Source organism: Ictidomys tridecemlineatus, chromosome 4 (assembly GCF_052094955.1).
Source record: "Ictidomys tridecemlineatus isolate mIctTri1 chromosome 4, mIctTri1.hap1, whole genome shotgun sequence".
NCBI classification, from domain to species: domain Eukaryota; kingdom Metazoa; phylum Chordata; class Mammalia; order Rodentia; family Sciuridae; genus Ictidomys; species Ictidomys tridecemlineatus.
In genome coordinates this window covers 209,331,659-209,357,997 of record NC_135480.1, presented here as the reverse complement: position 1 = coordinate 209,357,997, position 26,339 = coordinate 209,331,659, and the positions used below count along the sequence as shown (strand labels likewise).

Here is a 26,339-nt window from a genome sequence, read left to right as displayed (position 1 = left end):
GAGCTGGAGGCTGATGCCTGGGGAGTCCTGAACTGGAGAGGGAGAGCAGGGCTGCCTCTCTACTCCCTTTCCACTTCTCCTGGGCAGTGGCCCAGGCATGGGCCCTTCCTCCGGGTTCCAGGCAGGTGCCCACAGAGTCCTTCCCTGTGTGTTCCTAGGGCGCTAGGGCAGGGTGGCTGGGAGATGCCTCAGTTACACCCACACACGCAGGAAGTGAAGCTCTGTGTTGGCTGAACCTGTCCTCAGGAGGCCCTGAGGATGGGGGACATTGTGGTCCCTGAAGCCCCACCTCAGGAGGCCCTGGGGACAGGTTCAGCCAACAGGGAAGGTTACTTTCTTGGCCCCAAATTCCTTTGGGGGCCCCACCCTTGGCCCCACCATCCTTAGGGTCCCAGATGCCACCGTGGTGGTGGGAGAGGAAGGCGCCAGCAGAACTTCTTTTTGCACCAAGTGGCCAGGACATGGCTGCACAGCAACTTGTCCCCTGCACCTATGCACCTAGGGAGTGGAGAAGGGCGTTGCTGGGCCCTGGATCCTGGGACAGATGCATGGACAGGACACAGTGCCTCGCTGGGTCCTGGTCCCAAAGGAGGAGGGTTTCAGGGAAGCCTGGCTCCCTGGTCCCACCTCCCCCAGCCCTTTCTCCTCAGGCCCCACCCACCCCCATTGCTCAGACCGGAAGCCCTTCCCCCTGGTGCTCCCTTTCTGGGACACTGGTTGGAAAGCTCCCTGGTCTCTCAGGGGCCTTGCTCAGGCCTCCTGTACTCTGGCCATCAGTGGTCCTGCCTGCTCTTTGCCAGCAGGGCTGCTCTGAGTGAGCCCTCCCAGGTCCTCTTAGACTTCTGGCCAGTCTTGCCCAAAGAGTGTGCCTGGGTCTCCAGGGAGCAGCCCAACCCAAGCCCAGCAGCTGAGGGCAAGGGTCAGTTGGTGGCCGTCCACGAGGACAGCCAGGCCGGTGGCCTGGTCTCTGGCCTTGAACTGCCTCCTGCTGCTGGAGCAGGTGCTGGCAGGAGGGGCTGGGCAGGTCGTGGCACCCTTTGCTCTGAGTTACTGTGGGTTCTTTCTTGCTGAGTCCTGTCACAGCCGCCATTGGTCCTCAGTCCAGGGTCACCAGCCACCCAGCCTCCTGGAGTGGCACTCCTCTGCATCCTTCCCCTTTCCCAGGTGGTAGCAGAAACCCAGGAGGTCAAGGCCATTGCCCCAGACCCCAAGTCCCACCTGGCAGCTGGCAGCAGTAATTCTGGAGCACTGGGCTGGGCACGGGGCACAACCCTTGGACTTCAGGTGACCCCAGCCCAGGATGGTACAGTTTGCCTTCTGTTTTACTGCAGTTAAGAAAATGGGGGCTGGGGTAGAGCTCAGAAGTAGGGCAGGTGCCTAGCATGCATGAGAGCCTGGTTTCTTCCATCCCCGTACTGGAAAGAGAGAGCAAGAGAAAAGAAGAGGGGCATGGAAATCAGGGAATACCCCACTGCCGGAGGACCACAGTCCCTTTCTCCATGTGGCCCGAGACTCCCTCATGCGGCCACAAGTGGAAGTGCCGATATTTGTAGTAAGGTTGAAGATTCTTTATCTAAAGTGCTTGGGACTAGAAGTTTTTCAGGTTTCGGATGGCTTTGAACTTGGGAAAGTTTACACATATATAATGACATATCGTGGGTACCCAAGTCTAGACACAGGTCATGTGTGTTCCGTGGGCATCTTATACACCTGGACGTAATTCTGTGGGTATTGCCAGTGTTGCCAGTGCACCTCTCTTTTGACTACTGCCTCTTGCATGAGGTCAGGTATGGCATTTTGTACTTGTGTGGTCATGTCCAAAATCTTCAGGAGTTTGGAGCATTTGGAATTTAGGGTCAGGAATGCTCAATCCATGTGAACCCTGTGAGTTCTGGGCTGGGATATGGCTCAGTGCAGAGCCCTTGCCTAGCACCAAGTCCCTGGGTTCCACTCCCAGCACCAAGAACAAAAGTCATATGAATGCCCTCTGCAGTAAAGGGATCTCAGTGGCCATTTCCTCTGCTTTGGTAGCTGAGAGATAGGCCTAGAGCCCTTCTGCCTGGCCTTCCAGGTGCCCTGTGGGCATTTTTGTTTCCCCAGTTCAGCATTCAGCCCTCTGCTGCCATGGGGAGAACTCCTGGCAGAGCCACTCAGGGCCAAGGAGACCAGGAGCTCAGGGCTTCTGGTACTGCCCTCCCCACAGATGCTCTGGTCAGCGCCTCTTTCCCCAGCTCTAGCCACACCTCCTGCTTTCAGTTTCAGTCCCGCCCTATCTGTGACAATGTGAAGAGTGAAGACGGGTTCCCGTTTCAGTTTGACTTTCTTTGATAACTAGTGAGTGAGCTGCTTTCCATAGGTATTGGACATTGGCCTTTTTAGTTTTCTTGCGAGTTGTCTGAGTGTGTCTTCAATCCTCACTTACTCCCAGGAGCTGTGTTTTACAAGTGAGAAAATGGCATGGACCCCAAAGAGCCAGCCAGTTCTCCCTACCAGTGTCCAGGATCCAGGACCAGCCCATACCCGCCAAGGCTGGGGATGGCGGGCAGGTCTGTCCTAGAGAGGAGATGGCCCAGCAGATCTGAGGAACAGGCACAGGCTTCTTGGACCTGGGAACAGTGCTGGCTTAGTTACCCCAATTAAACCCTGAGCCTCCGTGAGTGGCAGCTTCCTCACCAGGAGAGCTGCCCCTCCCTGGAGTCAGCCTTGTGGCAGGACAGCCGGTCAAGAGCTTGGACTTTGGTCACAGAAGGACCTGTGCTGTGGGAGTCCACTTCTGCCAGGTCTCAGATTCAGCTGTGGAGACAGGGCAAAGGCAGTTTCCAGGGCTTGGGCAGCGGGGCAGTCTGTGCAGGAAGGTGGGTGTTCTGTGCATGGACGTGGCGAGGGCAGCAGAGCAGGGTGAGCCTGCCTGATGTGCAGAGGTGGGCCCCTGAGAAGGGTCAGGGCCCTGTATGTGATGGTGTCTTTTGCCATGGTTGGAGTGGGCCCTGGCCGATGCCTCTGCTCTGCTGTGAGCCTGCGCTCGGAGCCTGGGGAGCTACTTCACTGACCTGTGGATGGGGTCCCTCTTCCCCTTGGGACTGGGGGATCACATGACAGGGCTGCACTCATCTGCCTGGACAGCGGAGGGTGTGGGGCCATAGCCCCCAGGTCATTGGGTGGCACATCCCCTGACACCTGCTGTCCACAGGGCTGGGAAGGATCAGGCTCTCTGCTGGGGGCTGTGGGGTGAGCCTGTGCCTTTGGGCTCTGTCTCCTCATGGGCTAACTTCCTGACTGGCAATTTCCTGTCCTGTCCTGTCCCAGATGTGTGCAAAGCCAGGCCAAGGCCACCCCTAACCCCACATCCCTCTGGCCTGGTCAGCACTGTGGACACAGTCTCTGGGTGACAGGACTGGATACAGGAGACTTGAGATGTCCCCTGGGAGGCCAGGCCTCTGCAGGATGCTGGGACCCCTCTCGCCCCATCTTGTCCATCATTAGCCTCACCCACTCCTGGGTGGTCCCCACCTGCCTGCCAGGCACGCTCCTTTGGGAGGGCTGAGCAAGCATGGTGCAGGGGAGGCCAGCAGCCCCTCCAGCCCCAGGATCCAGTGCCTGACTCCTGAACCCTTTGTCTTGCCGTCTGCTGCTGTGGCAGAGGCAGGCTGGGCCCTGGACAGCATCTTTTCCCTACCTGGCCCCCACTCCTTCCCTAGGCCTTAGGCCACGCCCCTGGCCACTGACCTCTGCTCATTGCTGCCTCTGTCCACAGAATCATCAGCTGGTTTGTACGGTCCTTTAAGTATGCCTACGGCCTTCGTTTTGACATCAAGGGCCGGGAGAACCTGGAGGTGGACCGGCCCTGTGTCATCATCTCCAACCACCAGAGCATCCTGGACATGATGGGTAGGCCACCAAAGGCATGCGTGCTCTACTCCTGGGGGGGTGGGCAGGTAAGCCAGGTGCTGGGCAGACACGGGAAGGGGTCCTGGATGTCCTTCCAGCCACTGGCTTCCCTTAGGCTGGACAGTAAAAGCAACCGGCTGCCTGTGTCTGATACTGGGCACAGGGCTATACCGCAACCCAGGCTGGGAGCTTGTTCGGGTACCTCCCCAAAAGATGGTCAGGCCAAAGACCAGATGGAGTGCCAGGTGGGCAGTGGGGAGCAGGGGGTCACCTCTCTCTTCCCTGGTGAGGGGTCCAATTGGGATGATACTGTCCTGTCTCTGTCTCTCCCCCATGTCTCTGCCTCTGTCACTCTGTGTGTTCTGTCTCTGTCTCTCCCTGTCTCTCCATCTCCTGTCTTCTGCCTCTATCTCTCTTCTCCCCGTCTCTTCCGCCTGTCTCTGCCCCTCTCTCTCATGGTTCTGGTCTCCCTCTGCCCCTCCTTGGTTGTCCCCTGCTGCCGGCAGGCCTCATGGAGATCCTCCCCAAGCGCTGTGTGCAGATCGCCAAGCGGGAGCTCCTGTTCCTAGGGCCAGTGGGCCTGATCATGTACCTCGGGGGCGTCTTCTTCATCAACCGGCAGCGCTCCAGCACTGCCCTGACTGTGATGGCCGACCTGGGCGAGCGCATGGTCGAGGAGAATGTGAGTGTGGGCCTCAGTGTGGCTGTTGGCAGAGAGTCTGCAGGTTGCACAGGGCGCTCAGGACCCACTCCATGCTGCGTGGTCCTGGGAGGGGCAGCATGGCCTCCCTGGGGTGGCCCAGGTGGCAGTGGACAGCCCGGGACACAGTCGGCTCCTCTCTCCCCACAGCTCAAAGTGTGGATCTACCCCGAGGGCACACGCAATGACAACGGGGACCTGCTGCCCTTCAAGAAAGGTGCCTTTCACTTGGCAGTGCAGGCCCAGGTAGGTGGGAGCCCAGGTCAGGGTGGCTCAAGGCTGAAGGTGACTGCTGGGGCTCAGGGATCCCTTGCAGTGGGCAGGGACAGGGCCTCATCACCACATGCTGAGGTGGGCGCCCTTGGGCCCTCCACCACTGGGCAGTACTCCTTCCAGCCCAGGCAACTGGCTGCCCCCGGCAGCACCTGAGAGCCAGTGGCCTGCCTCAGTAGGGGGCTTTGAGAAGCAGGGACCAAGGCGAGGAGCCAGGCCTGCTTGCTGGGCCCTGTCTGTGCTGGCTTTTGCTGAGCACTCCTCCAGGGAGTGGGCTGGCCGGGACGGCAGGCTACAGAGCACACGGGCATGGGTCGTGGCCTCATGGTCCTCAGCCTTCAGGGGCAGTAATGTGGCCCAGAGGTGTTGTGGGAGCCCAGGGGGTATCCACCATGGAGAGGGGTCTCCTGGAGGGTGAAGGGGGCCCACTAGCTCCTGCTCTATGCTGGGGAGACTCATGTTGGGGGGAAGCCACTGTACTGTCCAGGGTCAAGGAAAGGGTCTTCTGAACGCTGGACTGGTCACAGCTCAGTAGACGTATTCTCTTCTCTGCCCCTATGGTGGGTGGCCTCCAGTGCCCTGGTGCCTAGTCCTGAGGCTCCCAGGACTAGGAGCCTCATGCCTGCAGCCACCCTGCTCTCTGGCCCGAGCCTCTAGCCAAGGGGTGGAAGACACTCCTGCCTGGGCCTGGGGCTGGAGTCATTTCTACCTTGCCAGTGGCTGTGGGGTCGGGGCTAGACTGGCAAGGCCTGGGAGAAGAGAGATTTCCCAGTCACCCATCTCCCCAGGGCCTGCTCCTCTGCGGTCTGCCTGCCCATGTCCCGAGGTCCCATGACAGTCTGGGTTAATGATCATCCCCAGGTGCCACCTGTCACTGGTGGCTCTGACCCTGGGGCCTTCGAGGGATGTCAGGAGACACCAGCCCCTCCCCTGGGTAGTGCTGCACTGGCCTCCTGAGTTGGGGGACAGGCGGGACATGCCCGCTCAGCCTGGCGTGTCCCTGTGGCAGGTGCCCATTGTTCCTGTGGTGTACTCCTCCTTCTCTTCCTTCTACAACCTCAAGACCAAGCTCTTCACCTCAGGTGAGCCCCTGCCAGCCTCATACCTAGGGCCCCGTTCCTGGTGGCTGCTCGGTGGAGTGACCTCACCCTGGGCCTGTGGCCCTGCAAGGGGGCTGTAGAGGATCTGTTTTCAGATGAGGAAACTAAGGCTCCAGAAGGGTGGAAGGGCCCAAGCGTGCTTGCAGGTGGGACTGTGGAGGTAGACCCTGACCGTCCAGCTACCTGGGCAGCCCAGGGAACCACCACTGGCCACAGAGCTGGCCTGTCCAGCAGTGCTGGCTTCAGGCGGGGGCCCTGATGCCACTCTTGCTTATCTGGGGGGGTCAGAGGTTGAAGGCAGTAGGGGAGGAGCCAAACTCCATCTCCCCACAGCCCAAACTGCTGAGGACAGATGTTGGGGTGCAGTGGGGGCTGGCCAGGAGGGGCAGAGGGGGCTTTCTGGGGTGGGAGTGTCCTGTGTGGCCGTTGGTAGTCACTGGGTGGGGGAGACCATGGCAAGCACCGGGTGCACACTTGGGAGCAGCTTTATTGGTCAGCATTCCTCAGGACAAGCCCACAATGGCCAGGAGCTGGGTGGCCCAGCCCTCCAGGTCCAGGTCTCAAGGCTCAGGCTCAGGACAGGGTGGCCGGTGGGGGCAAGGCTGGGGCAGCATCAGGGTGGCCCCCAGCTGCTGATACCACTGTCCACCCCAGGGACAATCAAGGTCCAGGTGCTGGATGCCGTTCCCACCAGTGGCCTCACCGTGGCTGACGTTCCCAAGCTCATGGACACTTGCTACCACGCCATGAGGAGCACCTTCTTCCACTTGTCCAGGACTCCCCAGGAGAATGGGGCCATTGAGGGACCTGCTGTCCAGCCAGCCCAGTAGCCCTGGCCATGGGGTGGGGGACCTGGGGCAGGGCAGGCGGGAGGCAGAAGACTAGGAATGGACAGAGGGACACCCCCTCCCAGGCTGCCAAATATCACGTGTCTGGCTCCCCGGCTCCCGGCTCTCACTTGGACCCTGGAAGCAGGAAGCCCTTTGTCACTGGCTTCAGATGAAGGCCCCTGATGTCTCTTCCAGGAGTGAGCTGGGAGGAGCCTCATGCCTGTGCCCCCAGGATCTGGTATATGGCCTCAGGCAGGCTTAGCCCCAAGCCTTCCGGGGAAACTGAGAGCCCCTGGGATATCCAGACTGAGGCCACCCCTGCCCTGGCCCAGGTCCTGGTATACCTGCAGGGCCCACAGGCTGCAGAGTCAGGCTCAGGGGTCCAGGCCATGGCCTGCATCAGGCCTTCAGGGAGAGAAGAGGCTTGGGGGCTGGGACTGCCTGGTTTCACCCAGCCTGGGCCACAGGGAGCTGGAGGGCAGGGTCTGCAGCTCCCACCGGTTTCAAGGATGTCTGTGGGTCAGTGTTGTACTCAGTTCTTTTTTATAAATGAACTCTTGGAAGTAATTGTTGAGCTGTGGTCATTTAGAGGATGTGCAGGGGCTTCCCAGGTCTCTGTCCAGGGGCAATCTTCCAAGTTACCTGTGCTGCCCCCTGCCCAAACTGCTGGGCTAGCCACCCTCCCAGGGTCCAGTGAGAAGGCCTCCAGCCCCAGCAGGGTGGGCTACCGTCACCCACAGTGCCTGCCTCATGGCTGTGTGGGGTCGAGGGGCCAGGGTGACTGACTGCCTAGAGACAGGGGACAGAGGCCAGCTGTGCAGTGGGGAAGCACCAGCTGAGCTTACGTGGCAATCATGACCTCAGGAAGCTCACGGCCACCTGCCTCAGCCCTGACAGCACCGGGAACCTGGTGTGGTGGGACTGGAGTGCCTTCCCTGAACCCCACCATGGCAGAGGGTCTGAGCAGGGCAGCACCTTCCTCCTACCCCAAACCATCCATGGACAGCAGCTCAAGTCTTGATTTTATTCTGGCAGACATGAGACAGGCCTCTGCCCTGGCCAGGCAGACTGCCCAGTGAGCCCCAGTGGTCCCCAGCCCTGGGCATGCAGCCCCCGTACCTTCCCTGGCCTCTGACCCACCAAGCCCTGGAAAATCCAGCCATGGTGGGAGGGCGATCATGCAGAGGACCTCACCCCACACCCAAGTCCTCCCTGGGAGCCTTCTAAGGCAGTGGGACAAAGAAAGGGCCCTTCCCAGCCTGCCCACAGCCATCACCAGGAATGGCATCAGGCCCAGCTAGGGGACTAGAGGTAGGGGAGCTGGGGTGGGTCAGTGCATCCTGCAGTGCGGAAGGCTCCTCACAGCTCCTTCTTGCACGAGCCTAGAGGCAGAAGAGGGGGCTGTGTCAATAGTCAGACCTGCCTGTCCCCATGGTGGCCACACTGGCCCAAGATGGTTCCCAAGCTTCCAGGGCAGGTGGCTGAGGCACTCACAAGACCCCAGCTGCTCCTCCAGGAAGGATATCTGCTCGCTCAGTGAGTCAATGCGGTCCAGCTGCTGCAGTGAGTGGGCCAGAAGGCGGCCAGGGTCCTGGAGTCCCTGTTCCACGGCCCGCGAGGCCAGGCTGTGCAGGGGGGCGAGCACCAGCTGCAGCTTCTGTGGAGATGCAGGAGGCTGACGACCCAGGGCCAGCCCCTCCTGCGCTTGCATAAGACTTAAGGAGAACCAGTGAGGGCTGGGCAGGCTGGACAGGGCTGGGCAGTGCCGGCCCCCAGCTCTGGCAACAGGGCTCTTCTCGCCACTAGAGGGAGCTGCTGCTTGAAGGGCCGAGAAGCTGGGTGGGTCTGAAGGACATCAGACAGGCCAAGGCCTGGGCACCTGGTCCTAAGGTTTTAAGTTTCGGTAGAGGAACGAGAAGGGTCTCTGAGCCCATGGCTTTGTGGGAAGGCCAGAAAAAGCTTGACCTGCTATGGCAAGTGGAGGTGGGCTCTGGGTCTGGGCTCCCACTCCAAGCATGGCCTGGGGAGGGGTATCCAAGCTCAGCTCCTCCTGGCCAGGAGTCCCAGCCAATGTCCCACTGCCCCTGCCCAAAGAGCCCCTGAACTTCTGGAAGAAGGAAATGGGGGCCTTTGGGCTACCCCATGGAGCCTCACAACCATCCCTCAGGGAGAGCCATGTCCTGGGAGGCCAGGGGGGTCTGTGGCCCCCCCAGTCCTCACCTGCTCCAGCATGTCCACCCGGGACTGTAGCTGATGCACCTCCTCTCTCACCATGCTGTCCACTCCTGCAGGCAGATCCAGGTGTGGTCAAGAGGATGGTCCCCACCCCACCCCACCCAATCCTGAGGCTGGCCTCTGATCCTGAGGACCGCCTGGCATGTCCAGCCCCCACCCTGCCCCTTGGTGCAGGGCCAGGCTTGCTGTGCTGACCCGGGGTCCGATGTGCTTCTGGTGCGGGGCTGCAGACGGCGCATTATTACTCACGGTACGAGTTTGAAGTGTCACAGCGCGTACCAAAAGTAATAATGCCCCGTCACCAGCGGAGGCACGGTGATTCTCCGGGTTGCTGGTGCTTGCGTCTCTTGGCTGAGGTGAGGCCTCAGGGAAACCTCCCCTCAGTGCCTTCTGGGAACCCTGGGGGCAGGGCCTCCTGCTCCTTCCACCCACAGAACTGCCCAGCAGCCCAGCCACCTGGGCTCAGTCCTCTCTGTGTGATGCTGACCCAGGCCAGGGCTGACTGCCCTCAGTGTACCTAGGGTGATGCCCACCCACCTGCCCACTGCCCCAGGCCAGGCCCAGCAGTAAGGGTGGAGGGGTGAGCTCACCTGTTGTGGGACCTGGGGCCACCCTGGGGGGCCCTCCCTTGGGCAGGCAGAGTGTGCCATCTGCAGACGGGCCGTGCCCCTCCCAGCACTGGCACCAGTAGCTGCCTGCAGTGTTGACACAACGCTGGGGACAGCCGGCTCCTCCAGTGCTGCACTCGTCCACATCTAGGAAACAGGGGTCAGCGGTGCCCGCAGAGGACCTCCCCAGCCCCTCATGGAGGCACAGCCAACCTTACCTGTCTGGCAGGTGTCACCCTGCCACCCTGCAGGGCAGTGGCAGTGGCCTGGATGGACACAGCTCCCTCCGTTCCCACACGGTGGCTGGCATATTGCTGTGGGTAGGGGAGGCCTGTCACCAGTGTAGGGTGACAGGGCCCTGCGTCAGCAGCCAGGGAAGGGGGCGCTCTGCAGCAAGGGGTGCCCTGCTGGTCACCTGGTAGCGGGAATCCTGATGCCAGGTACCCCCTCCAGGGCCCCCCGGGGTGGCAGTACCTGGGGACGGCAGTGTCCCGGGACCTGCTGCCCTCCCTCACCTGCTCCGCAGGCCCCAGGGAGCCCACTGGTCCTCTTCCAGCCAGGGCAGCAGGCGAATTGCGGCCGGGCAGGGCTGCGGCGATAGGCGGTCCTGTAGATAGTGCTGTAGGGGTGGGGACTGCTCAGAGGGGCTGATAACTGGGTGGCCCAGCCTGGCTTTACCCTGCCCACTTGGTCTGCCAGCTTCTGAGCACCAGAACAGGGTCACTCCCAGGTGTCCTCAGAGGTCCTCTCCCCAGGGATGTCAATTCAGAGTCACTGCATAGGATTTCCCTAGGTGGCTGCTCCAGTGTTGAAGAAGCCCTAGCTGTGCCTGGCACAGAGCAGGGACAGTGCCAGGCCCGTGACTGCCTCTTCATCCCGAGCCTGTGATGAGGGCATCTAGACAGAGGGGCAGGCCTACCTGGTCCTGCAGCTGGTCACTGGCAGAACCAGCTTAACCTTGGCCTTCTTCATTTCCCTGGGGTCTGGCACCTGGGGTTGTCATCTTCTACCTCTGGGGATCAGGAGCCCCTGGTTCTGGAGTCCTGGCCTCCTACCCCTAGTGGGGAGCTCACAAACTATCCTGTTCCTTCCCACCCTTTCCCAAGATTTCTGGATGGGGCAGGCTAAGCTCCCTAAACTCAGGAACAAGGACCCTGCCTGCAGCTGAGTCCTGAGCCGCAGGACCCCAAGGCTGGTGTGTTAACCTGACGGGTGTAGAGGGGCCTGGGGGCCTCCATCCACGCCCTCAGGGACTGTCGTGAGGAGGATGATCACTGGAGCCCTGGGTACAGCCAGAGGGACTGAGACAGTTGCCACCCCAAGTCACAGAAAGCTTTAGCCAATGGTGTCAAGGGTGGGCAGGCGGGCTGAGCACCCTGGAAGCTAAGGGTACAGATGGGTGGACAGCCCCTGGAAAAACAGGGGATTCCCTGGGAAGTGATGTCCTCGGACTCAGACAACTGAGACCTACTGCCTTGGCTTTGGCTTGTCATCTCGGGTCAGGTCCCTCTTGAGCCAGGTGGTGGATAGGTACCTTGGAGGCTTGGTCCTGGGGTCCTGAGGACACTTACCGGTAGGTGCTGCAGGCTCGGTGCCCATCGCAAGTGGTGAGGAGCGGTTGGTACACACGCTGCACGAAGGACTCGGAGATGGGGCCCCTGGCAACTCCCACTGCACATACCCTGCGGCTGTGGCAGGGCAGGCAGAGGGTCAGAAGAAGGTCCCACAGCCAGGAGCCACCCAGCCCCGGGCCCATGAGAGCCCACAGGGAATCCCCTTGAGATTTGGAGGCTGCCTTGGGGAGGATCTGAGGGCTCTTGGCTCCCACCCCAGCACCCCGAGGCCCAAGCCCTGGCTCACCTGGGCCGGTAGACATGCTCCGTGGCACCCACAACCAGCACCAGAAACCACACTAGAGGCAGCTCCTGGGAGCCCCACATGGCCTGTGTGTCCAGGAGGGATGGCCTTGTCCTCTGGGTGGCCTGGGCACAAAGCAGGACCCCATTAGCCCTCCTGCAGACTCTTCTCTATCCCAAGCCTCTGGTGGAGTCCGCACCTTCGGCTTTGTGAGGCCTGCCTAGCTCAGCCACTTGCTGGGGCCTCCCACCAGGGGGACAGCCCCCAGGGTCAATGTCAGCTCCCCCTGCTCCAGGTGGCCAGCCAGAGCCAGGCCGCTGTCCAGGGTTCTTGGGGAAGGAGGTATCTGGGCCTTTTGGGCTAGGGAGCGGAACCTGAGGGCACCCAAAGCTCCAGCTGGACCAGTCATCTTTCCCTCCCCTGGCTGGTTTTAGGGCCCTTGTGGTCACAGGAAGCAGGGGCCAGCTTGACCTCCGCTCCCAGTCTGCTAACAGGGCATTAGTGGGCAGAGCTGGAATTCAGCCTAGCCTGGGACTGGCCACCCCATCACAGCCCTTCTGGACTTTGGGTCCTTGTCTGCCAATAGAAAGCCAGTAGGGAGCACTGTGGGGTCTGAATCAGGTGCAGGTGTCCGGCCTCCACCAGCAGGTGTGCCATAGCCAGGAGGCATCATAGGGTGCACATCCTGAGGCCAGGGGAGGAAGACCACAGCTATGAGGAGCATCCCTGCCAGTCTGAAGCACATGTGCAGTCTCTAGTGTTCCCAGAGCAGTGTTCCTCGGGGCCCACAACTAGGGGAGTAAGGGGCACCCACAATGCAGATGCCAGCGGAGCCCATCTCCAGCCCTCTCCTGGCTCTGGGTAGGGGCCAGGGAGGCAGGGGGAGGCCACCTGGGAATGTAAGAAGCTCCAGCCAGAATTAATAGTCAGTGATGCTGGGGGTGGAGAGTCTGCATGGGGAAGGGCATCTGCCTCCTGTCCTATGGTAGCCCAGCGGGGTGGTGAGTTACATCCAAGGCTGGACATGGTGCTTTCTCAAGGGCTCAGCTCCTCCCGTGGGCTGCCCTAGCCCTGCAGGGCCCCCTCCCCACTCCACTGGGCAGGAAAGGGCCAGCAGACAGGCAGGGTGCAGCCTGGGGTAATGTCAGGACTCAGCTTCCTCAGACACCATGAGGGTCTCTGAGGCCCTTCTTGCTCTGACAGCCCTAGGTGGTTATTGAGCCCTGGCTGCCGGCCAACCCCCACCCAGAGAGGAAAGGAAGCCTGTGCTGGCTTCCTGGGTCACTCAGCTGGGGTCAACTCCAAGCTGGGTCCCTGTATCATGGGGTTCTGGGTGGGAAGGCAGCTGGCAGGGGAGCTTCCCACATCCTGCTTCTGCTGAAGTAGAGAGAAGGGAGGGCAGGGTCTGTGAGTGGGCAGGGACAGTTCCTTGGACAGGGGTGTATCCTGCCAATCAGACCTGGCTAGGGAAGATTAACCCTAGAGGTGGTCCCTGGGGGAGGAAACGGTTGGAGGTGGGCCTATTGGTCCAGGCAAGAATCAGGTGGTCCTTGGGAGTTGGGACAGGAAGGAAAAGGTGGGCCAGCAGCCTCATTAGCCTGTGCTGGGCAGGGGGATGTGGAGCTTGGCCTGGGGGCAGCTCCTTTCTGCCCCAAACATTCATTCACAGCACACAGGTACTTGAGGCTGTCTAGAAAGGGAACCGTGCTTAAAGAAACTCGATTTTTGAAAGTCATGCTTTCCCCAAGGCCAGAGAAAGCCGGTGCAGGCGAAGGCTGGCAGAGTCTCATTTCCCTTTGCCGTTCAGCCACTGGGGCCGGGGGCGCAGCGGGCGGGTGGTGGCGTCGCCTCCAGGTTGATAAGCAATCATGTCCCCTCCGACTGTAACCAAGGGCCCTGCCCACCACCTCCCCTCCCCGCCTGGCGGCCCGCAGCCCACACAGGGTTGGGGGAGGCTGGGTGCTTAGTGGGAGAGCCCTGGCCAACGTAGGGTAAGGGCCCCATCCCCTCGCGCCTAAGCGGTGTCTGGATGTTATCGCCCAGGGAGAGGGTGGAGGGGCGCGGGAGGCAGGAGGACCCGACGCGCTTAGCGGGGGCGCGCTCTCCACTGCCCGTCTCCTGCCGCCGCCTCCTCGGCTCTGTGCGGTGGCAGCGGGGATGGAGCGTGACATCCCCTGGACGGCCCAGCCGGGATGGGTTGCGGTGTGGGGGCCTCGAGGCAGCTTGGGGGGCGCAGGCCGGGGTGAGGGTGAGGGGCTGCGGCGCCAGGTCGCCAGCAGGGGGCGCCATTTCTCAAGGCCGCTGGGCCCACTCCCCGGGCGGCCGCAGGACCGGGGCTGGGCGTGGGGTCCGCGAGCCCCGCGCGGCCCAGCCGCGGCCCCCACGCGCTCACCTCTTGGGTCCCTGCAATCGCTCGGCGTCGCCCGGGTGACCGCCCCCAGCTCCGCTCCCGGTGGCCCCGGCCTCCCCGGTCCCGCCTGAGCGGCCCGCAGACCCCCCGCCCCCGGGGCCCTACGTCCCGGGCCCCAGCTCCCTCCGCACTCACCGCGCGATCCGGGGCGCGCACGCGCCGCCGCCGCCGCCGCCGCAGCCGCGCCGAGGGGGCCCCGAGCCCCGCCCCGCCCCGCCCCCGGCCCCGCCCCACCTGGCGGCCACGGCGGAGCCCGGCCCCCGCCTGGTGGGCTCACGGTGCCGCCCCGGTCCCATTGCGCGGGTCGGGGAAACTGAGGCCACCTGTCCGAGAGCTCCCGGAGACGCTCAATGGGCCAGCGAGAACCCAGGGTCTTGGCTCAAGTTGGCCTCTGAGCGCTGCCCCACACCCCTGAGTCCCCATCGCAAGTCCTGGTCCTTTCGGAGCCCCTAGCCTGGCAGCGGGTAGAACGCTTGGCGACTGGGGTCACCAAACTCCGCTAGCGCTGGAAACCAGATGCGACAAGGGGCACCCATACTGAATCTATGCTAACTCTAGCCCAAGGGTTGGCCCCAGGATGGTAATCGGAGCCGCCAACCCACCAGCCTGCTAGAAAGGAGAAGCCAATTTGACCTCCACCTGCAGCCACTATGGGATAGGCATCAGGACCCTCTTCCCAGAGACCCAGTACCCGCCCAGAGTCAGAACAGTGCCCAGATGGGTCCTGGGTGTGACCTCAAGCTGTCTTATTTGGGGCAGTTAAGACCACTGAGAGCTCCTCCCTATGGTTGAAGACCCCTCATCCCCATGGTCACCTCCAGAGGCTCTTAGGCTGATCATCTCTCTTCTCCCCACTTCAATTTCCACATTTGTGTTCAGGGCTAAAGTGTCACAGTGCCTCTGGTATAATCACACTTCCATGCCTGATTATCTCAAGAGTGTGAGGCCCTGGCCCACCCACCTTGGCAGTTCCTTGACCCTGAGTCTGGCCCTGATCGGGTAATGGTTGCACACACAGGTGAAGTGTGCTCCTGGCAAGGCCAGGCCCTGTGGCTGCCACCTGGAGGCCTGCTGAGAACTCACCGGGTGTGGGGGAGCTCGTCATCCCCTGCACACTGGAGACTGCTGCTCTTCTATGTGAGGGGGGCCACCACAACTCGCTGGTGCCAGGGGCTGCAGGTCACAGATGGCATGTGGATTAGTGCCTTGGCAGATCCTTGGTTCCCTGAGGCCCAGGGGCTGGGAAGGGGCTCTGAGTCCAGGCTCTGATGTGGTCATGGCACTGCAGCCTGCAACCTGCACTAGACCTATAGAACTCCATCCTGCACCCACCTCCACCCTAGGTCCCCAGACAAACTGGACTCTTGGAGCTGCCCAGGGAGCAGCCACAGTGGTGGGTTTAGGCTCCCATCTGTAAAATGGGGTTGTTGCTCAAAGTCTGGCTCTAAGGACCAGGTGCAAAGAAAAAAGCTTGGGTGTGGTGTGAGGGGCCTGCAGATGGATGGGGAAGGCCCACAGCTCTGAGCTGCACGTGTGCTGAAGGAGAGCCCCTGAGCGAGGCCTCGCCCTTCTCCATTCAGCAGCCTCTGCCCTGGACCCACGGATCCTGGGAACTTCTGAAGGTGGGTCTAAGGGGATGTCTATTGTTGGGAATGGGGGCTCCTGGATTTCCTGACCCCCTAAATCTAAGAGGGAAGCTCTTGCTCAGTCCTGAGGAGGGAGCAGGGCTTGGAGGCCCTGGGAAGGAGAGGCCCCTGCCCCATCCTCTGAAGCTATGGCGGCCGCTCAACCCTTGGCCATCAGTCCACCCCTCCTGCCCATCAGACAGAGAAGATGCAGCAAAAAAGGAAGCTCAGAGGTTCTTGCACTGGTCCTCCTGCCCTAACCTGGGCTGAGGCCTCAGCTGTTCTTCACCTGAACAGTGGGCCTTCTTTGACAGGCCTTTTGACACCAAAGACGGGGGTGGGGGCCAAAAGACCTGGTGCTGCTTTGGGGGATTTGAGACCTTTACTACCTAACTTAGGGGCTGGGGAGGAGAACGGGAGGCTTCCTTGGTGGACAGGGTGGGCCAAAAGGGTCACCTTGTGTCCACATTGCACCCCTCCAAGTTGTCCCTGAGATTGAGCCCCCAAAGCCAGCCCAGCAGGAGAGGGGTGCTGCTCCCTGCCCCACATGCTGTGCCCCCAGGACACATAGCTCATTTGTGCTACAGATGGGCTTCAGGGTCCCTCCCTTGGGGCTGATCTCCAGACCAACATATTTCCCTGATTTCCCTGGGAGTGTTGTCCACTAGGGACAATCTGAGAAGACCCCAGCCCTCAGCACACTGGGTTGCAGCAGAGGAATAGTGAGGGGAACCAAACCCCGCTGAGATTTGCTGCCAAGCCCAGGGGTTCCTCTGGCGAAGCGGTGGGGGGTGGCAGAGGTGAGGCTGTGAGCCAGGCCGTCTTCAGTCTCCCTATAGAGGCACACAGCCACTGCGCAGCCAGGGATGAGGGGTGGGAGTCCAGACTGGGACACCCACTAGTGGGGGCTTGGCCCAGAGCCTCAGCGGGGATAGCACCAGCCAGAAAGGCAAGTGGGATTGCAGCTGGGACAGCATCCAGAGGTGGCCGGCTCAAGCCCAGCCAACGGGGGCTGCAGCCACCTCATCCCACACGGGGGTACTCAGGGCCCTCTCTGCCCGCTCCCTGCCCCTGCAGAGTCACCCTGCCATACCTGATGCCGCCCAGGCTTGGCCACAGCCACCACTGCTGCCTACTCGGGCCAGGCATGGTCCCTGCCCCTTGTGGGGGTGTTGGGCCCAGACACCCCAAGGCACCTCCTGAGGGCGGTCGCCTGTCCTGTCCGCTGCAGCCTCCATCTGGGCCTGCGGAGTGGCCGACTGGGGCATGGAGGCTCCTCCCGGGCAAGGAAGGGCGGCTTTTTATGCTGGGTCCCGTGTAAATCGGGATTGGGATGGGCCCTTCCCGACCGGACTTCCTGTGTGTGTTCTCCTCTGATAACGGGGATCTGTCAGCGAACAAACAGGAGGCTGGGGGCAGCGGGGGCTGCTGAGAGGGGCCAGCGGGCTGCCAGGGAGGGGGAGCTGTCTCCTGGGACTTCTTGGTTTATCCCTGAAGCAGCCAGAGAGTGGGCTCTGGCTCAGCTGCAGCCTGGCTGGTGGCCCTCAGGACTGTGGGACAGATGATGTGGAGCCAAGGCCTTCCCACAGGCCCATCCATGTGGCAGAGGGACCTTCTGCATCTTTGAGCCACCCCCAGATGACACAGTGTGGGAACTTGGAGGGGTCCAGCCCAAGGAAGCGGCCAGCCATGCTGGAGACTTGGCCAGTGGGTCAGGTGGTGCATGGCAGGACCCCTCTGGAAGGATCTGGGGGTGGCAGGACAGGCTGGACGGTCTGAGAACAGCCTATCCTGTGGGTCCTGAGGCCCACCCAGGGTTGGCTGTGGGAGGGGTGATGGGAGGGTCAGACGTGAACAGGGAGACTCCAGCTTTCTCCAGGATTCTGAGCTCTTTCTCTTCAGAAAGAGCTGCCCACAGGCAGTAAGCCCTGCCCTAGAGATGGGCATGGAGGCCCAAAGCCCTGACCCACTTCGCCGGGGTGCTCAGGGAAGAGGGTGCTCAGGACCTGGAGGGCCAAATATGCTCTCAGTCCCTTGTCCTCCCTTCCTTGGCCTCCGGCAGGCTAGGGAAGGATGCAGGAGCTTTGGGGTGGCCAAAGTGGGAGCCCCTCAGATTCCCTGAGGTCTTACCCCCAGGTCTCGAGCTCAGCAGTGGGAGTCCAGGCTGGGCACACAGACCTTAACAGTGGATGAGGTGGGACGCACACTGTGCAGAGAGCCAACAGTTCCCGAGGTCACACCCCAGACTGCAGTGGGCCGAGTGTGCCCAGGAGCAGGGCCTCGCAACCTTGGCTGTCCTTGGGGCAGGAGCCCTGCTTTGGGGTCAGCCCCTGCCTGCCTAAGGCCTGGGACGCCTTGTTCCTCAGGCCCTGGGAGTCTCTCCTGCTCCAGCTTTCTCTGCCTTGCCCAGGTGAATACTTCAGGCCGAGAGGGAGGTGAGAGAAACTTGGCAAATCCCCTGCGGGGCCACTGGGCATCAGCAGGGTCAGCCCCCAGACCCCATGGCCAGGGGAATGGGTTGCTGCAGGCACCAGGCTGTCAGGGAGCAGGGGCTTCTGTCTGGTGGCCCAGGTGAGCCCACCCTGCCACAGATGGTGTCCATCCCCCAGACTCGTTTCCTCATCTGTTCCATGGGAGTAAGAGGGGTGCTTGCCACCAGGTCTTGATGGCGGAAGGGGGCTCCTGGCATGTGGGTGGTGTTGGTCTAAGTGGGAGGGGTTTGGGGGCCTCTTTCAGGAGTGGACAGGCAGAGCCCCCCTCCCCATGCCCCTCCACGCTTGCCTCCCTGCAGTCTGGTCTTCATTCCCATTGTAACACTTTAGTCCCCAGCCCCCGCCCAAGAGTTCATCTTGCACACCAGAGCCAGGGTGTCCTGCCGGTGTACAGGGCCCGTGAGAGAGACCCAGGGCCCAGCCTGGAGGGGCCCCTCTGTCCCTGGCTCTAGGAACTGCCTGTCTCTGCCTCAGCCCCACACCCAGGGATTTGCTCTGGCCCCAGGGGCAGAACTAGCCTTGGTCCAGGCTGGCCAGATCTGGGCCTTTTGTATACAGAAGGGGAAACTGAGGCCCAGAGAGGGTGGAGATCTGGCCCAGGTGAGCCGTGAGGGACAGCAGGACTTGCTCTGGGCTCTGCTTAGGCTGTTCCTCCCTTTCTCAGGAACCCCAGTTCCTCCTGGCCCCCAATCTGGACAGTCCAGGCATCAGACCTTGCCCAGGATGGCCGGGGCTGGAAGTACTTGGCAGCACTGGAGGGCTGGTAGGCCACCCCTCGCCCTGGCACTCAGCACAAGGGAACCCTGTTGGTGGCTGAACGGTGGGCTTGCAGGCAGGAGGGTTTAATCCTGGGTCCCTATGGTCTGGATGCCTCGTGCTGGGCTCCTAGGTGCCAGCAAGGCCTTGCCCAATCTGTACCCTCCTGTCTCTGGTCCTCTCCTGACAAGTTCTGCCGCCTTCTAGCCCCTCCCAGTCAAGACTAGGGAAGGGGCCTTGGCACAGGGCCCCAAATGCCAGGCTTGCCTGTACCCTAACTGAACCCCTGGGGGGTGCTCCTTGAGCCTCCCCCATCCCTCAGGGGACCTCAAGGGGGGGGGGTCCAGGCTCTCTGCTCTGACATGAGGTGTGTCAGGGAGAGGTCTCAGGATCCACTGGCTTGTCCCACTACTCCTTCCCTGCAGGTGCCCACTAGATGCCCACTTCCGCCAGACCCCTCTCCTCTGCCCTCTGATGGCGCCTGTTTGGGATCACTGAATGCTTCGAAGGAGTCGGTGTGGGCCCCTACCCAGGCCTGTGCTGCCCCCACTGCAGACAGAGAGCTCCACCCCAGCCCCGCCTCCCCTCGCAGCCCCGCAGGTGGGGCCCTGGTGGGCCTGCTCCCATCCAGGCCCGAGAGCCCTGAGCTGGGGCCTCACCCCCTCAGGGTGGTGTCCAGGCAGGGGCAGGCTGTGGTGGGGACGCTGGTGCTTTGGTTCCCACACTGGGCCTCAGATCCCCATCTGTGGCTGCGTTGGACTGGATTGTCACAGCTGCCTCCAGCCTACCTGTTAGTGTGCTGAGGTTGCTGGTGGAGGGGACGCAGCCTCGTTCCCACAGTGTGCAGGCCAGAGGGGAGGAGTGGCAAGGCCAGCCAGAGCTCCTGAGCCTCATGGACCCCTCCTGGGGTCCCTCACCGCTGAGCTCCTGGCCTCCGCAGCCCCAGGAGAGGGCGGATCAAGCCCCTGGCAGAAGCCAGCGTGGGCATCTCAGATGGTGTGAGACCCGGGGCGGTGGGTGCAGACTGTGAGCCGGGCTGCAGGAAGAGGGACCAGAGCCCAGGGCCGTGGAGAGGTGGGCTTCCTGTTTATCCTGTGGAGCGGCAGCTGGCCTCAGGGACAGGATGGCTCTGTCAGCCGCAGGTCCAGCCTCATGCCAGACGTGGCTGCGCCTTCCCATCAGAGGCTGCGTCTGGCCCAGGGACTGGTCCCCAGTGAGGGCTGGAAGGGAGGTGGCTGGGCAGGGGTCACTGAGGGCCTGATGAGCAGACCACTCCTAGGCTGGGCCAGTCCGAGAGGGAGTGAAGTTGCGGCCTGCTGTTCTGGCAGTGTCCTGAGGTGGGGCCCACAGCTCTCCCTCCACCTGTCTGAGAAGCCTGTGTGTGCAGTGCCTCCTGGGACACCCCTTTGGTTGACAAGGCCTAGAGGCCTAGGGCAGAGCTGCTAGCCCAAGGCGGCAGGGGGATGGAGCTTGGACATGGGCAGACTCTGGGGGACAGTTGGCCCCTTCCCCTTGCTGCTCCCGTCTCCCTCCTGGCGCCTCCCCCCGCACGCCCGGCTTTCTGCAGTCCTCCCACTCGGAGCTCAGCCAGAGGCCCAGGTGGTGTTGCCTCCTCTTGGGCTCTCAGCATGTCCCTGTGGGCTCAGCCTCCAAGTGTCAGAAAGGGTCCCCCTGCCACCATCCCCACCCGGGGAGCCGCCACATTTCCTGTTTGGATGGCACTTCTACCCGCCTTGGCCTTGGCCCCTGCCTGCCACGCTCAGTTCTGCTAGAGCTCCAGACAGGGGGCCTGAGGTGGAGCCCTTCTCCATGGGCATCAATCTCGGACCCACGGGGGAAGCAGGGCCCACCCTGCACCTGGGACTGAGCAGTGGGGACCAGGGCACGGGGAAGCACCGCCCCACACCTGGCTGGCTGTGTCTCCTGGAGGGGGCTGGGCCAACCCCATGGCAGCAAGATGGTAGCGTAGGAGCCTGCCCATCGCAGAGCCCTCGTGCTGTATCCAGGGACGGCTCTCCTGAGGAGACCATGCCCTGTAGGGGCCTCGAGATGCTCCTGGGCTGCTTTTGTCATGTGGCTACTGCTTGTCACCTTGGCCTGCTGGGGGAACAGGCTGCTGGTGCCTGGGGGCTCCTTCCAAGTGCACAAAGAACGTCCTCTTGGGGCATGCACATGGGCTGTTCCTGGGGAGCCGCTGGCCCCAGAAGCGGCAGAAGCCAGCAACCAGCGCCTGACATCTCCGGGCCATGGCCTCCACAGTACAGACCCACCACGCCCCACAGCTCGGGGCACTTGCTGCTGTCCATCTTTCTTTCAGCTGTGCTGTGTATCAGTTGTGGCCTGGTTGTTCGCAATGTCCTGAGGTGACCACAGAACTCTCCCCTGTGAAAAGGCTCATCTCAAGCGAGACATCTGGGGGTGAGAGCTCAGGGGCCAGAGTCCCCTGCTCACCAGCAGGCGAGTGTCTGCCGAGACATGTGCACACCAAAGCGCAAGAGAGTCGGATGGGAGGAGCAGGACGGTGCCACATACCAGCCATAAGCCTGGGTCCCCAGGTGGGCACTAGATCCCACCTGAAAACACACACAGTGGGCCCCAGGGGCCCCATGCGAGCCTTGCTGAGTGGGTGAGCTTGGCCAGAGCCAAGCCCCCACCTGGTTGGTGCTGCTGCTAGGGCCTGGGGTCATCCCTCGGGGTCCTCAGCCCTGCCTCAGCTCGTCCCAGCGCTGGGCTCTGCAACCATGAGGCCAGCTCCACCTCACGGAGCTTGCTGTGGGAGCAGGAAGGGAGTTGCTGGGCCCAGCGCACCCTCCAGGACTGGGACCCCGATGGGAGCTGCCCTAGCAGGGCTGCCACTCAACAAGCCGGTGGGTGGGGCGGCTGTCGCGGGCGAGGGGAAAAAACACTTTATCTCCAGGGCGGAAAGGGAAGTTCCTGAGATGGCGCTGGGCAGGTTGGTGGAGGTGGGCGCTAGGGCAGCACCCCAGCCCCCACTTGGAGCTATCCTGTCCCCCCCATGCTGCCTGGCAGGGAAACTGGGAGCTGAGCACCCTGAAGCCTTTCAGGAAGTAACCAGAGGAGCAGCTGCCACTGCCAAGCGCTGTGCTGTGCTCCCACAGGCTGTTACGGACCCCTCTACAGAGGACGGAGACTCAGGGCACTGACTGCTCAAGGCCACAGACCCAGAGCTGCCTCGTCCCCAGCCTCGGCAGGCACAGGGGCAGGGCTCCCTTCTCCCTGGTGATGACTGCCCACTGGACCCAGTGGTCAGTGGAGGAAGAGGGCTCTGGGAAAGGAGGAGTCACAAGTCACCTCAGCCCATCAGTGCCTCTTGTGGGGCTATCATGACCCCCAGGGACATTAGGGGCCCTGGAGGCTTCTCTGCCTCAGTTTCCCCATATGTCAGATGGGGTGAGGAGGGTCTCCTGTAGCCCGGGGGGTGCTCTCCAAGCTTCCAGGCCTGGTGTGGACAGTCTGGCCCAGGCCTTCAGAGGGCACAGAAGGAGAACGCAAAGCTTGCCTCCATTCCTGCTGGGGCCTGAGGCCCGAGCCCAGAGCTCAGGCAGGTGGCCCTCCAGCGCCTGCAGCTCCGGTGGCCCCTGCTTTTCAGCCTCACAGTTGCCCATTATTCTTATTTTTAATATCCTTAAAAAATGTAACGAGAGGAAGGGAAAACAGGCCTGGTGGGGCCAGAAATCTCTGTTTCCTCTCAGCCAGGAAACAGGAAGTGCGTGTGCAGGGGAGATGGGGAACCGGCCCCAGAGAACAATGGGAGCCCCTCCAGAGGGGAAGGGCAACTGCGTCAGGCCCGGGGCTGCAGGAAGCCGACCCCCGCACCCTGGTGGAGACACGGATCTAGCCTGGCTTGTGTTGCTGTGAAACTCAGGAGCTCCTCTAGTGGGAGCAGGGGAAGCTGGCCCCAGTCCGGGAAGTCAGGCTCCTGGGGTCTTAGCGACCATCTGACTGTCCTGTTTCACCTGTGTAAACTGGAGTCCAGACAGCAAGAAGCTGGCCTGGGCACCTGGGAGTAGGAGACAGCACGCCATGGCCATCCTGTCAGGGTTGAGATTGGAGGCTGCAGGTTGCTGGCCTAAAGCCCCCTCCACCACCTGCCCCTGGATCTTCTGGGGCAGGAGAGGGATGGGGAGGCAGGTGCTGAGCCTGCTGGACAGCATGAGCCCGGGGCTCCCAGTAACATGGCCAGGACTCTGCACTGGCCGGGCTCCTGTGGGCTCCTGTCTTGTGGGCGCATCAGCCTCCAGGTCTGCCTGAGCTCCACTGAGAAGCTGTACAGCCTGCCCACTTAAATATATAACTCCATGTGGGAACAGTCAAGAGCAGCTGTGGGTCAGCGAGCTGTGGCCCTCGGGCCCAGGCACCCGCTCACCTACTACCTGTCTCTAATTTATCCTCTGGACATTTCCATGTGCAACGAGGGGGCAGTGTGAGGCTTTGGTCACTGGCTTCTTTCACTGATTGTCTCCAGATCCTTCCAAGTTGGAGCATAGGTGAGAGCTTTGTTCCCTTCTGTGTCAAGAGTGTCCAGTGTGACTGTCCAGTGTGACAGTGCTTGTCCTGGTCCATGGTGGGCCTTTGCCCTGTCTCTACCCTTGGCTGAACTCACTGCTGTGAACAAGCATCTGCATGGTTTGGCGGGGACTTTGGCTCCTTTCTCTCATGCAGGCACCAGGGCCAGGGGTTTCTAGCATCACGTGGTCAGTGGCTGCCCTGCTATGTCTTCCTAGCCTGTGGTTTCTGACACACAAACTTTGGAAAGCCCCAGGGACACTAGAGGGGCTAGTGGGGACAGGGCAGAGGTGTCCCCAGATCCTGACAGGAGGTGCACAAGAGGGTGGTGTGGGGAACGTGCAGGAGCTGCCCTCTCTGTCCTCCCCTGCCCAGGCACAGAGCTGACCCTAACCCTAACCCCCATAAGGCTCAGAGGCCTGCTCTACAGTGTGCCCATCTGCAGTTGAGGACTGGGGCTTGCCTGAGGCTTCAGCCTGGGAGAAGCAGAGTGACCTGGGCAGCGGCTGCCTGGCCTCAGAATCAGGTCTGTCCTCCTGGATGGGAGGTGGCTGAAGGAGCAAGGAAGCAGCACTCCCAGCCATCCTGGTGGGAATGAGTCCTGCAAGATGGAGCCCAAGTGGGCAGAAGGCCCAGCTGTCCTCTCCTGCACCTGAGAGGGCTCAGTGGCTTCTCCTCTCCTGCAGGAGCCCTTGGGCCAGGACAGGGTACAGGCTCCCACGGGCTGTGGGGCCAGTGGCTAACCTCCCTCCAAATGTCCAAGGGGCCGGACAAGATGAGACTTCCTTTCTGCAGATTCCCGTGGGGTCAGATCCCAGTGGGGGTCTGCCCTCGGCCTGCTGACCTGGTCAGACCCCCCCCAGGAGGTGACTCCTGGTGTGCTCTCAGGCTGCCCACTGGAATGTGTAGCTGTTTCACCTCAGCGCCCGGAAAGCATCTGCAGCCCGGACCCAGCCTGCTCTCCCTGCCCTGGCTCTTGATCCCGGACAAAGGAGCCAGGGCCAGGAAGGCCAGGCGCCACCCACCAGTGGGGCAGGGGCTGTGCTGGGAACTCGCCAGCTCTGGGCCTGGGGCTCTCAGGTTCTTCTCTGGGCCCCTGCTTCTGCCCTAGATCCTAAGGGGTCTATCAAGACCCCTTCCAAATGCATCCACCATCATGCCAGGAGAGAACTAGGGCCCAGAGAGGTTGCCCAAGTCCCACAGCAGCAAGAGGCAAAGCCAGAGCAGAATTCAGGTCACTCTGTGGCCAAGTCTATGTCCCCTGCCCTCTCCTACCTGTGGCTCCCAGTTCAAGGATTCCCATGGCTGGGCAGCCAGGTGCTGCAGGCCTGGGTCCCTGTCTCCTCTCCTCCCAGAGTGCTGGTCCCACCCTGTTCTTTCCCACTTGTCCCCCTGGGGTGACTGTGTGAAGGTGGCCCTGGGCTTTTCCCAGGCAGAGCGGGCAGGGCACTCCCAGGCCCTGGCAGCCGCTCTGCCCCAGGAGGGAGCACACCATGTGGGGGTTTCGGCACCACTGCTACAGGCCGCCATGTGGATCCTCGGGACACCCACTGGACTCAGCTAGGATGCCCAGCTCCCCCGCCCCCACGCTCAGGCCTGCTGGGGACCACTGCTTCTCCAGTCAAGCCCTGCTCTGGACAATGGCCGGAAACCCTGGCTCAGACTGCAGGCCGGCACGTGGGCCCCGGGGGGAAGTGGGGGCTGCTGAGTGAGCCATGCTGTCCCCCAGCGGCCCTCACAGAAACCTGCTGTCGCTGCCTCCAGGCCACATGTGCACACTGCCCCTTGGAGGCCTGGGCAGGCAGAAGGTTCAGGAAGTTGGCCACAGATGGGCCTCAGAGAGGGACTTCCACCTTGTCCCCACCACCAGACCCCATGGGTTGAGGGGCAGAGCGGGAGGGCTCAGGAACTGTGGTCGATGAAGATGATGGTGATTGTCACCACTGGTGGGAGGGCTGCAGGGCACCAGACCCCCACCCTGTCTGGCCCTCTGTCTGGAAGGACGCTGCTCCCAGGGCCCCCTGAGAACAGGTCCCAGCACAGCACACTGGCAGGGAGGGCTGACTCCATGGCACAGCAAGGCTGCAGGCTGGGCACTCCCAAGGACAGAGCCGTCATCACCAGGAGCCAGGACCAGCTGAGGGACCTCGGGCGGCAGCAGGAAGACCACTCCAGGCCTGCGGATAATTTATTTGTTGATATTCGTTTTATGATTCCAAAATAAGAATTGATTTCTTGCTTGCTGTCCAGCTCTCGAGAGGAGCCGGTTGGATCTGAGGCACAAAAGCAGGACAGAGAAGCCCCCACGACCCAGCTTTTGGGAGCTTCTGTGAGCCAGGCCCTGTTCTTACTGAGACTGATCCTCACATGCTTGCAACCATCCTAGGAGAGTCCTTGTGCTCCCCCCCCTTGACAGAAAGAAGCCATCTAGCTGAGTCCCAGCTCCATAGCACCAGGGGCAGGCCTCCATGTTGGTGACAGGGACAGATGTCCCTTAGATCAACTGAGGTGAAATTCAGACAGTTATACACGTTTTTTTTTTTTTTTGGTACTGGGGATTGAACTCAGGGGCACTTGACCACTGAGCCCCATCCCAGCCCTATTTTGTATTTTATTTAGAGACAGGGTCTCACAGAGTTGCTTAGGGCCTTGCTTTTGCTGAGGCTGGCTTTGAACTTGCGATCCTCCTCCCTCAGCCTCCCAAGCTGCTGAGATTACAGAAGTATGCCACTGTGCCTGGCTGACATATGTATTCTTAAGAGCCTGTTTTTAGAGCCATTTTAGGTTCACAGCCAAACAGGAAGGTGCATAGATTTCCCAGGCACCTGGGCCCCGCACATGCAGCCTCCTGGGTCAGTGTCCCCAAGAATGAGGCCACTTGGACACACCATCATCACCTAGGGTCCACAGTGCCCTGAGGGTTTGCACAGGTGTAGCTGAGCCACCCTCACCTTGAGGACCAAGGTGGAGTTTCCCCACAGCGAGCCCAACGTACTTACGGCATCAGCAAAGCTGCGGAGACTGGTAGCCATTCCACG

The 26,339-nt window shown here is 61.8% G+C and overlaps 2 protein-coding genes across 14 annotated transcripts in view; one reads left to right on the top strand and one right to left on the bottom strand.

Annotated features, from left to right (window-relative positions):
* The window catches only part of Agpat2 (1-acylglycerol-3-phosphate O-acyltransferase 2), a 31,696-nt gene extending 24,338 nt beyond the window's left edge, over positions 1-7,358 (top strand). For all 5 annotated transcript variants that reach the window (XM_078048768.1, XM_078048767.1, XM_040286639.2 and 2 more), the window contains 5 exons: positions 3,755-3,888; positions 4,395-4,570; positions 4,739-4,834; positions 5,871-5,943; positions 6,616-7,358. In XM_078048768.1, coding sequence (XP_077904894.1) covers positions 3,755-3,888; positions 4,395-4,570; positions 4,739-4,834; positions 5,871-5,943; positions 6,616-6,791 — 655 coding nt within the window. In that variant the 3' untranslated portion in view covers positions 6,792-7,358. The remainder of the gene's footprint in view (positions 1-3,754; positions 3,889-4,394; positions 4,571-4,738; positions 4,835-5,870; positions 5,944-6,615) is intronic.
* Positions 7,359-7,801: 443 nt separating this feature from the next.
* Positions 7,802-19,771, bottom strand: Egfl7 (EGF like domain multiple 7). 9 transcript variants are annotated; one of them, XM_078048760.1, is made up of 10 exons: positions 19,563-19,771; positions 14,985-15,074; positions 11,495-11,616; positions 11,206-11,322; positions 10,150-10,253; positions 9,853-9,965; positions 9,617-9,781; positions 9,012-9,076; positions 8,286-8,448; positions 7,802-8,173 (listed from the first exon to the last, which is right to left on the bottom strand). In XM_078048760.1, exons 1-10 carry the CDS (start codon positions 19,666-19,668, stop codon positions 8,151-8,153), a joined length of 1,068 nt encoding a protein of 355 aa, XP_077904886.1. In that variant the 5' UTR covers positions 19,669-19,771; the 3' UTR covers positions 7,802-8,150. The 9 variants fall into 9 exon arrangements, with proteins under 9 accessions (XP_077904886.1, XP_013219047.2, XP_077904887.1 ...); XM_013363593.4 differs by lacking the exon at positions 19,563-19,771 and adding an exon at positions 16,620-16,816; XM_078048761.1 differs by lacking the exon at positions 14,985-15,074 and having other exon boundaries at positions 19,563-19,767.
* Between the last annotated feature and the right edge of the window lie 6,568 nt (positions 19,772-26,339).

Excerpts from the sequence above, each read along its gene's own strand:
- Egfl7 (XM_013363593.4), bottom strand. The coding sequence starts at position 16,794 with ATGCCCCAGTCGGCCACTCCGCAGGCCCAGATGGAGGCTGCAGCGGAC. Across the intron at positions 9,966-10,149 it reads CCCTGGGGCCTGCGGAGCAG|GCCTCCCCTACCCACAGCAA; the intron begins GTGAGGGAGGGC and ends CACTGGTGACAG. Across the intron at positions 9,077-9,616 it reads GGCCCCAGGTCCCACAACAG|GAGTGGACAGCATGGTGAGA; the intron begins GTGAGCTCACCC and ends ATCTGCCTGCAG.